This window comes from Hemibagrus wyckioides, linkage group LG03 (assembly GCF_019097595.1).
Source record: "Hemibagrus wyckioides isolate EC202008001 linkage group LG03, SWU_Hwy_1.0, whole genome shotgun sequence".
In the NCBI taxonomy this organism is placed as follows: domain Eukaryota; kingdom Metazoa; phylum Chordata; class Actinopteri; order Siluriformes; family Bagridae; genus Hemibagrus; species Hemibagrus wyckioides.
Window position 1 is genome coordinate 34,665,221 of NC_080712.1, and position 11,951 is coordinate 34,677,171.

Below are 11,951 nucleotides of genomic sequence, written 5' to 3' on the forward strand. Positions count from 1 at the left end.
CTGTGTGCACTGTTACTGTTTCTGCACTAATATTCATGTCCCGGTGTATTCATTCATTTATTCATTCATTCATCTCTGAATTTATTCAGCTTTGGTATTTCTCTGTATATTCTTATTTTTATATTGTAGATTTTTTAATAATATTTTTATTTCATATTTTTTATATTGTTATAATGTAAATTTTACACTCCTTTTTGCTGCTGGTCTCTGAGAGCTACCAACCAAATTTCACTGTATCACTACAATCACAATAAAGACTCTTTATCTTTATCTTTATTTTAGGAACAGAGTCTGTCAAGCATAGGAGAGAAGAAAGCCATGACAGGCTGCAGATATGACAACAATAAGATATGAGACTCATAACAGGGCAAAACAACTGGATGTAAAATTAGAAGCAAAATTCATATACACTATACACACATCATGCAGAAGCATGGTATAGGCAGACATCACGTAAGCTGTGTATAAAAAACCAAAATAGCGTATTTACTGTATAAAGATAGTGAGTGACAGTTGAGCACAGATGTGGTGAAACTAGGGCCTGATACGTGATAGTTTAACTTAGTTTAAGTTAAAGTTAAGTAAATTAAGGTAAACTGACAGAAAAAAACAGGATAGTGTGAATGAGAGAGCCATAGGAGAGCAATAAGGAGAGCAAATAAGTTTAAACAACTAAGTCACACGTGGGTAAGAAAATAAAGATAGCATCCTCCCTTCAAGTCGGAGAAAATAATTAAATTGTCAGATTTGTGTCAGAATTCTACAAGTGTATGGGATTTAATAATAATAATAAATAAATTCCTGGTACCATTTGTAATAACTAATATTAATAAATGATGCTAACTTGCAATAATAAGGCAGAGCTGTCTTGAACAGATATGCTAAACAGCACTGTGTCTGACGTGATGGTCAGTGATTGGGATCCACAGGGTGTGAGAAATGTTTCCTAACGAGTCAAAACAATCAGAAGACAAATAAGACAAAAAAGGGTAAGGATGTCAATACAAAAGGAGGAGATTTTGTATGGGGGGGTGCACTTGACCACGTCGGGCTTGACGCTGTGTACTTGAGTGCCATTTTGGTGTTATTTTTGTTAAGGATCGTCTTGATAAAAATAAAGCTGGTTGCTCATTCTCATCCAAGCCTGAGGAAATTCCTTTATTTTATGTTTATGGATTAGTGAAGGTTTTGTAAGTATTTGGTAATAACAGGTAATTGGAGAAGACTTCAGAACCAGAACCACCCTGTAGTATGTCCACTCAGAGGGGGACTCTGAGTTCCGACACTCTGTTGAACACAGTGACTCTGACTGTGACTCTGACAGAGTGACTCAGTGACTCAGCTGAACTCAGTGACTCTGGTGAACACAGTGACTCTGACTGACTCAGTGACTTTGACAGAGTGACTCAGTGACTCAGTTGAACACAGTGACTCTGATTGTGACTCAGTTGAACACAGTGACTCATGTCCATGTGAGGTGCTGATCAGTAATATCTGGAACCTCGTCACTGACCCGCTGCTCTGTTTCTTCTTTCGGTGGTTTCTGCTCTCTGTGTGTTTCTGCTGCAATATCAAGGTTTTTAAGTGCTCTTCAAAAAAGGTTCATATTCAGGACAGCGCATGACATTCAGGCAGTTACAGTGATCTTCAAGACCTGGAACTGACCAGTAGACCAAGAGGTTCTAAAAGGTTTTATGATTTATTATCATGACAGTGAAAACAACGAAACATTAAAATGTGTCACAAAATCAGTAGAAAAAAACAATGTTTGTGTAACTGTAGTAAACACTATAAGCACCAGTGCTCAGAGTTTAAACCCCACCCACTCCCAAGTTTAAGCCCCACCTGTTGCCAAGTTTAAGCCCCACCCACTAGCAGGTTTAAGTCCGACTCATTCCAAAGTATAAGCCCCACCCATTTCCAAGTTTAAGTCCTACCCATTGGCCAATTTAGGCTCCTCTCAGCAGATTTGACCAGTTTAAACATCACATTTGTCCAAGAATCTAAAAAATCATCATCATCAAAAGCATCAGAGTCAAACATCCTGTGTGTGTGTGTGTGTGTGTGTGTGTGTGTCATGTGTGTTCAGATGCCGGCAGTGGTGTTTGTGAAACATCTCGATAGTGAGTCAGTGAGTTTTTGTGAAGCTCAACACTGAAGGCTGCTGCAGGAGGAGCAGCAGGAGGAGCGGCTGGAGGAGGAGGAGTGTTAGCATTGAGGTTAGTGCTCTGCAACTGCTTTCTGTACTGAACAAAGCTGCACATCTTCATCACGATGGCCAGGACATTCTTTCCCATGAGGATCCCCGAGACACGACCGTCTTTGTACAGCAGCATGTTTCCTCCTCGGATGAAGACGGTGACGATGTTGATGGTGATGAGGCTCAGGATAGGGTAGAGCAACATTTTGTGTGGGCTGATGTTGACACCCTGCATGCTAATCTCGCTCAGGCTAACACATGGCAGAACAAGCAGCAGGATGTAGCAGTAGAAAAACATCAGGCCCTCAGCCCACAGTGGGAAGCCTTTCTTCTGCGGCTCCCACAGGTTGGCCTGGATGTCCAGAACGTCCAGGAGGTCTACCACCACCCAGAAGAGCCGGTTCCGTATCTCCTCCTTTTTCCTAAATGCCTTGACGTACTCCATATGATCCACAGCGACTAGAATAACGAACAATACAGGAATGCACACGGAGAGGAGCAGCGTTAAAGCTTTACGCGTCAGAGCGTCCAGACTCTTCCGGTCTGATTTGTAGTTCTGGTAGATGAAATAGACTTTAATCTCCAAAACAAAAATGTAGAGGAACCAGAGGATCATGGCGTATCCGCGTTTTGCAGTCCTGAGCTCGGTTCCGACCCAAATGGCAACATAGCGCAGTGCGATGAGGAAACACACGTCACCTACGCTCACCACGATGAACACGCCGATCTTACGTGGCCCATGGTTCTGCTCCACCAGGTACGCATCCATCAGCACCATGCTGCTCACGATTACCACACAGGACAAGCAAACGTGTGGAGCATTGGTCGGAGGGGGCGGAGCCATCCTGATACAGAGCCCCCTGATTGGTCGGTTCAGTTCACACAGATTGACACTAAAGTTCAACAACAAGAAAGAAAACACAAAGTGACCTCATAAGTGTTGACTTAGAGTTTGCTTAAAGTAAGGAGACGTGTGTGTGTGTGTGTGTGTGTGTGTGTGTGTGTGTGTGTGTGTGTAAGGAGTCTCCAGTGTCAGTGCTGTGTATCAGTCAGCGCTAAAGCTGGAACTTGAAGTTCTCCACATCTTCATCTTCTTTACAGTTTCTCAGTAACATGAGCGGCTGAGATTCTTCTCTGATTAACTTGGAGAGAGAATAAAGAGAGACTGAACTCCAGTCTCACCATGCTCACTGACTTATATCTTACTTATTAAGCTTATAAACGCTTAATTATAAGCTTATTACGCTTATAAACATCAATATAAACTCTACAGTTCAGTGAAGCTGTAATTATACATGAGTCTGTTAATGTTCCGTGACGTGACAGAGGAGAACACAGAGAGGAGAACACAGAGAGAACACAGAGAGAACAGAACACACAGAGAGGAGAACACAGAGAGGAGAACACAGAGAGAACACAGAGAGGAGAACACAGAGAGGAGAACACAGAGAGGAGAACACAGAGAGGAGAACACACAGAGAGGAGAAGACAGAGAGGAGAACACAGAGAGGAGAAGACAGAGAGGAGAACACAGAGAGGAGAAGACAGAGAGGAGAACACAGAGAGAACACAGAGAGGAGAACACAGAGAGAACACAGAGAGGAGAACACAGAGAGAACACAGAGAACACAGAGAGGAGAACACAGAGAGAGAACACAGAGATGAGAACACAGAGAGGAGAACACAGAGACAGAACACAGAGACAGAACACAGAGAGGAGAACACAGAGAGGAGAACATAGAGAGAACTCAGAGAGGAGAACACACAGAGAGAACACAGAGAGAGGAGAACACACAGAGAGGAGAACACAGAGAGGAGAAGACAGAGAGAACACAGAGAGGAGAAGACAGAGAGAACACAGAGAGAACACAGAGAGGAGAACACAGAGAGAACACAGAGAGGAGAACACAGAGAGAACACACAGAGGAGAACACTGAGAGGAGAACACAGAGAGAACACAGAGAGGAGAAGACAGAGAGAACACAGAGAGGAGAACACAGAGAGGAGAACACACAGAGAGAACACAGAGAGAGGAGAACACACACAGAGAGAGAACACAGAGAGGAGAATGCAGAGAGGAGAACACAGAGAGAACACACAGAGGAGAACACTGAGAGGAGAACACAGAGAGAACACAGAGAGGAGAACACAGAGAGAACACAGAGAGGAGAACACAGAGAGAACACAGAGAGGAGAACACAGAGAGGAGAACACACAGAGAGAACACAGAGAGAGGAGAACACACACAGAGAGAGAACACAAAGAGAGAACACAGAGAGAGAACAGAGAGAGGAGAATGCAGAGAGGAGAACACAGACAGAACACAGAGAGAGAACACAGAGAGAACACAGAGAGAGAACAGAGAGAGGAGAATGCAGAGAGGAGAACACAGAGAGAACACAGAGAGGAGAACACAGAGAGAACACACAGAGGAGAACACACAGAGGAGAACCCTGAGAGGAGAACACAGAGAGGAGAACACAGAGAGGAGAACACAGAGAGGAGAACATAGAGAGAACTCAGAGAGGAGAACACACAGAGAGAGGAGAACACACAGAGAGAGAACACAAAGAGAGAACACAGAGAGAGGAGAACACACAGAGAGAGAACACAGAGAGAGAGAACAGAGAGAGGAGAATGCAGAGAGGAGAACACAGAGAGAACACAGAGAGAGAAAATAGAGAGGAGAACACAGAGAGGAGAACACAGAGAGGAGAACACAGAGAGGAGAACACAGAGAGGAGAACACAGAGAGAACACACAGAGGAGAACACTGAGAGGAGAACACAGAGAGAACACAGAGAGGAGAACACAGAGAGGAGAACACACAGAGAGGAGAACACAGAGAGAGGAGAACACACACAGAGAGAACACAAAGAGAGAACACAGAGAGAGAGAACAGATAGAGGAGAATGCAGAGAGGAGAACACAGAGAGAACACAGAGAGGAGAACACAGAGAGAACACACAGAGGAGAACACACAGAGGAGAACACTGAGAGGAGAACACAGAGAGGAGAACATAGAGAGAACACAGAGAGGAGAACACACAGAGAGAACACAGAGAGAGGAGAACACAGAGAGAGAGAACAGAGAGAGGAGAATGCAGAGAGGAGAACACAGAGAGAGGAGAATGCAGAGAGGAGAACACAGAGTGAACACACAGAAGAACAAGAGAGAACACAGTGAGAGAGAACAGAGAGAGAACATAGAGAGGAGAACACAGAGAGAGAAGAACACAGAGAGAAAACACAGAGAGAGAACACAGAGAGAACACAGAGAGGAGAACACAGAGAGGAGAACACAGAGAGGAGAACACAGAGAGGAGAACACAGAGAGAGGAGAACACACACAGAGAGAGAACACAAAGAGAGAACACAGAGAGAGAGAACAGAGAGGAGAATGCAGAGAGGAGAACACAGAGAGGAGAACACAGAGAGAACACACAGAGGAGAACACACAGAGGAGAACACTGAGAGGAGAACACTGAGAGGAGAACACAGAGAGGAGAACATAGAGAGAACACAGAGAGAGAACACAAAGAGAGAACACAGAGAGAGAGAACAGAGAGAGGAGAATGCAGAGAGGAGAACACAGAGAGAGGAGAATGCAGAGAGGAGAACACAGAGTGAACACACAGAAGAACAAGAGAGAACACAGTGAGAGAGAACAGAGAGAGAACATAGAGAGGAGAACACAGAGAGAGAAGAACACAGAGAGAAAACACAGAGAGAGAACACAGAGAGAGAACAGAGAGAGAGAACACAGAGAGGAGAACACAGAGAGAACAGAGAGAGAGAGAACAGAGAGAACACAGAGAGGAGAACACAGAGAGAACACAGAGTGAACACAGAGAGGAGAACAAGAGAGGAGAACACAGAGAGAACACAGAGTGAACACAGAGAGGAGAACGAAGAGAGGAGAACACAGAGAGAGAACACAGAGAGGAGAACACAGAGAGAACACAGAGAGAAGAACACAGAGAGAGAACACAGAGAGAAGAACACAGAGAGAAGAACACAGAGAGGAGAACACAGAGAGGAGACCACAGAGAGAGAAAATAGAGAGGAGAACACAGAGAGGAGAACACAGAGAGAGGAGAATGCAGAGAGAGAACACAGAGAGGAGAACACAGATAGAGAGAACACAGAGAGAACACAGAGAGGAGAACATAGAGAGGAGAACACAGAGGAGAACACAGAGAGAACACAGAGTGAACACAGAGGAGAACGAAGAGAGGAGAACACAGAGAGGAGAACACAGAGAGGAGACCACACAGAGAGGAGAACACAGAGAGGAGAACACAGAAAGAACAACACAGAGAGAAGAACACAGAGAGAGAACATAGAGAGGAGAACACAGAGAGGAGAACACAGAGAGGAGAACACAGAGAGAGAACACAGAGAGGAGAACACAGAGAGGAGAACACAGAGAGGAGAACACAGAGAGGAGAACACAGAGAGAGAACATAGAGAGGAGAACACAGAGAGAACACAGAGAGGAGAACACAGAGAGAGAACACAGAGAGGAGAACACAGAGAGAGAACACAGAGAGGAGAACACAGAGTGAACACAGAGAGGAGAACAAAGAGAGGAGAACACAGAGAGAGAACATAGATAGGAGAACACAGAGAATACACAGAGAGAACACAGAGAGAACAGAGAGGAGAACACAGAGAGAAGAACACAGAGAGAGAACATAGAGAGGAGAACACAGAGAGAACACAGAGAGGAGAACACAGAGAGGAGAACACAGAGAGGAGAACACAGAGAGAGAGAGAACACAGAGAGGAGAGCAGAGAGAGAGAACACAGAGAGAACAGAGAGAGAGAACACAGAGAGAACACAGAGTGAACACAGAGAGGAGAACAAGAGAGGAGAACACAGAGAGAACACACAGAGAGGAGAACACAGAGTGAACACAGAGAGGAGAACGAAGTGAGGAGAACACAGAGAGGAGAACACAGAGAGAAGAACACAGAGAGAGAACATAGAGAGGAGAACACAGAGAGAACACAGAGAGAGAACACAGAGTGGAGAACACAGTGAGAGAACAGAGAGAGGAGAACACAGAGAGAACACAGAGATGAGAACACAGAGAGAACACAGAGAGAGGAGAACACAGAGAGAGAACACAGAGAGAGGAGAACACAGAGATGAGAACACAGAGAGGAGAACACAGAGAGGAGAACACAGAGAGAGAACACAGAGAGAGGAGAACACAGATGAGAACACAGAGAGGAGAACACAGAGAGGAGAACACAGAGAGAGAACACAGAGAGGAGAACATAGAGAGAGAACACAGAGAGAACACAGAGAGGAGAACACAGAGAGAGAACACAGAGAGGAGAACACAGAGCGAGAACACAGAGAGGAGAACACAGAGAGAACAGAGAGAGCACAGAGATGAGAACACAGAGAGAACAGAGAGAGCACAGAGAGAGCACAGAGAGAGAACACAGAGAGAGAACAGAGAGAGAACACAGAACACAGAGAGAGAACACAGAGATGAGAACAGAGAGAGAGCACAGAGAGAACACAGAGAGGAGAACAAGAGAGGAGAACACAGAGAGAACACAGAGTGAACACATAGGAGAACAAGAGAGGAGAATGAAGAGAGGAGAACACAGAGAGAACACAGAGGAGAACACAGAGAGAACACAGAGAGGAGAACACAGAGAGAACACAGAGAGGAGAACACAGAGAGAACACAGAGAGGAGACCACAGAGAGGAGACCACAGAGAGGAGAACACAGAGAGATAACACAGAGAGAGGAGAACACAGAGAGGAGAACACAGAGAGGAGAACACAGAGAGAGAACACAGAGATGAGAACACAGACAGAACACAGAGAGAACACAGAGAGAACACAGAGAGAGAACACAGAGAGAGAACACAGAGAGAGAACACAGAGAAAGAACAGAGAGAGAACACAGAACACAGAGAGAGAATACAGAGATGAGAACAGAGAGAGAGCACAGAGAGAACACTCAGAGAGAACACAGAGAGGAGAACACAGAGAGAACACAGAGTGAACACATAGGAGAACAAGAGAGGAGAATGAAGTGAGGAGAACACAGAGAGAACACAGAGAGGAGAACACAGAGAGAACACAGAGAGGAGAACACAGAGAGGAGACCACAGAGAGGAGAACACAGAGAGAGAACACAGAGATGAGAACACAGAGATGAGAACACAGAGAGGAGAACACAGAGAGAACACATAGGAGAACAAGAGAGGAGAATGAAGAGAGGAGAACACAGAGAGAACACAGAGAGGAGAACACAGAGAGAACACAGAGAGGAGAACACAGAGAGAACACAGAGAGGAGAACACAGAGAGAACACAGAGAGGAGACCACAGAGAGGAGACCACAGAGAGGAGAACACAGAGAGATAACACAGAGAGAGGAGACCACAGAGAGGAGACCACAGAGAGGAGAACACAGAGAGATAACACAGAGAGAGGAGAACACAGAGAGGAGAACACAGAGAGAGAACACAGAGATGAGAACACAGACAGAACACAGAGAGAACACAGAGAGAACACAGAGAGAGAACACAGAGAGAGAACACAGAGAAAGAACAGAGAGAGAACACAGAACACAGAGAGAGAATACAGAGATGAGAACAGAGAGAGAGCACAGAGAGAACACTCAGAGAGAACACAGAGGAGAACACAGAGAGAACACAGAGTGAACACATAGGAGAACAAGAGAGGAGAACGAAGTGAGGAGAACACAGAGAGAACACAGAGAGGAGAACACAGAGAGAACACAGAGAGGAGAACACAGAGAGAACACAGAGAGGAGACCACAGAGAGGAGAACACAGAGAGAGAACACAGAGATGAGAACACAGAGATGAGAACACAGACAGAACACAGAGAGGAGAACACAGACAGAACACAGAGAGGAGAACACAGAGAGAACACATAGGAGAACAAGAGAGGAGAATGAAGAGAGGAGAACACAGAGAGAACACAGAGAGGAGAACACAGAGAGAACACAGAGAGGAGAACACAGAGAGAACACAGAGAGGAGAACATAGAGAGAACACAGAGAGGAGACCACAGAGAGGAGACCACAGAGAGGAGAACACAGAGAGATAACACAGAGAGAGGAGACCACAGAGAGGAGACCACAGAGATGAGAACACAGACAGAACACAGAGAGAACACAGAGAGAACACAGAGAGAGAACACAGAGAAAGAACAGAGAGAGAACACAGAACACAGAGAGAGAATACAGAGATGAGAACAGAGAGAGAGCACAGAGAGAGAGAACACAGAGAGGAGAACACACAGAGAGAGAGAACACAGAGAGAGAACACAGAGAGGAGAACACACAGAGAGAGAGAACACAGAGAGAGAACACAGAGAGGAGAACACACAGAGAGAGAGAACACAGAGAGAACACAGAGAGGAGAACACACAGAGAGGAGAACACACAGAGAGGAGAACACACAGAGAGAGAGAACACAGAGAGAAAAAACACAGAGAGAGAACACAGAGAGAGAGAACACAGAGAGAGAACATAGAGAGAGAGAGAACACAGAGAGAGAGAGAATACACAGAGAGAGAGAACAGAGAGAGAAAAAACACAGAGAGAGAACAGAGAGAGAGAACACAGAGAGAGAACACAGAGAGAGAGAACACAGAGAGAGAACACAGAGAGGAGAACACAGAGGAGAACACAGAGAGAGAGAACACAGAGAGAGAACACAGAGAGGAGAACACACAGAGAGGAGAACACAGCGAGGAGAACACACAGAGAGAGAGAACACAGAGAGAGAACACAGAGAGAGAACACAGAGAGGAGAACACACAGAGAGGAGAACACACAGAGAGGAGAACACACAGAGAGAGAGAACACAGAGAGAAAAAACACAGAGAGAGAACACAGAGAGAGAGAACACAGAGAGAGAACATAGAGAGAGAGAGAACACAGAGAGAGAGAGAATACACAGAGAGAGAGAACAGAGAGAGAAAAAACACAGAGAGAGAACAGAGAGAGAGAACACAGAGAGGAGAACACAGAGGAGAACACAGAGAGAGAGAACACAGAGAGGAGAACACACAGAGAGAGAGAACACAGAGAGAGAACACAGAGAGGAGAACACACAGAGAGGAGAACACAGCGAGGAGAACACACAGAGAGAGAGAACACAGAGAGAGAACACAGAGAGAGAACACAGAGAGGAGAACACACAGAGAGGAGAACACACAGAGAGGAGAACACACAGAGAGAGAGAACACAGAGAGAAAAAACACAGAGAGAGAACACAGAGAGAGAACACAGAGAGAGAGAGAACACAGAGAGAGAGAACACAGCACATTGCATCACTTGGTTCTAGCTGCATCACAGGAATATGAATAAATTAAACTCACTCTGCGTATGATTCACATTTCCTCGTCTCGAGTCATCAGCAATCCTGCAGGAACCGTCGGTGAGATACTGAATGTGCGCACACACACACACACACACGCACACACACACACACACACGCGCACACACACACACACACACACACACACACACACACGCGCACACACACACACACGCGCACACACACACACACGCACACACACACACGCACACACACACACGCACACACACGCGCACACACACGCGCACACACACGCGCACACACACGCGCACACACACGCGCACACACACGCGCACACACACAAAGTTTCACACATAAAATTCCACAAGGTCTGTGTGATAATCCACTGAGATCAGTGCAGGAGAAAGAGACGCAGAGAGACCTCCATCACCGAGTGTTTACATCCACTGTGTTAAACACACACACACACACACACAGCTCAATACAGATGACTGTTAGACACACACATTGTGTGTGTGTGTGTGTGTTCTCTCAGAGCGAGAGACCGTATCCACTGTTCTTCCTCCGAGCTCAATAGCACTGCAACACTGTGTTCCTGTGTGTGTGTGTGTCTCTTCCAGTCAGCCACCAGTATGCTGAGGATCCTCACATTCATTCCCCTCCTTTCTCTTTCCCTACCTCCCTCTTTCCTTCTTCCCCTCTCTCTCTCTCTCTCTCTCTGTGGATGCAGAGAAAAAGGGGAAGGGGTGGGGGAAGGGAGGGGGGGTGAAGAGAGAGAGAGAGAGAGAGAGAGACAGAGGGAGGGGGGAGAGAGAGATGGATTGAGAGAGAGAGAGAGAGAGAGAGAGGGGGAGTGAGAGAGGCAGTGAGACAGAGACGGGGGGTGAGAGAGGGAGTGAGTGAGAGAGGGGGAGTGAGAGAGGGAGTGAGACAGAGAGAGAGGGAGTGAGACAGAGAGAGAGGGGGAGAGACAGAGAGAGAGAGAGAGAGAGAGAGAGAGAGAGAGGTTGATGGTGGACACAATTATCCACAGCACAGACTACTCTCTTAAAATACACTTAGAATGAGACAGAGAGAGGGAGAGAGAAAGAGAAAGGAAGTGATAAAGACAGATGGACAGAGAGCCAGATAAACAGACAGCGAGAAGGACAGACAGAGAGAAGGACAGACAGAGAGAAGGACAGACAGAGAGAAGGACAGACAGAGAGAAGGACAGACAGACAGGGAGATCACAGAGATGTCGCTGTAATGAAAGCGTCTTATTGATTTTGTGACAAATAGAGACTCCGAATACTAACCCAGAGACAGCAGAGAAAGGGGAGGGAGAGAGTGAGACAGGGAGAGGGTGAGACAGGGAGAGGGTGAGACAGGGAGACTTTTTTTGACTTTTTACGCATCTTTATTTA

General features: G+C 46.1%; 1 protein-coding gene across 1 annotated transcript; it reads right to left on the reverse strand.

The window, feature by feature from the left end:
• Window positions 1-463: 463 nt before the first annotated feature.
• LOC131347161 (transmembrane protein 121) lies at window positions 464-11,278 on the reverse strand. The gene is made up of 2 exons (XM_058381095.1): window positions 10,586-11,278; window positions 464-3,093 (listed from the first exon to the last, which is right to left on the reverse strand). Exon 2 carries the CDS (start codon window positions 3,042-3,044, stop codon window positions 2,076-2,078), a length of 969 nt encoding a protein of 322 aa, XP_058237078.1. The 5' UTR covers window positions 3,045-3,093; window positions 10,586-11,278; the 3' UTR covers window positions 464-2,075.
• Window positions 11,279-11,951: the final 673 nt, after the last annotated feature.

Bases quoted from the DNA above. Each gene is read 5' to 3' on its own strand.
- LOC131347161 (XM_058381095.1), bottom strand. From the start codon at position 3,044: ATGGCTCCGCCCCCTCCGACCAATGCTCCACACGTTTGCTTGTCCTGT.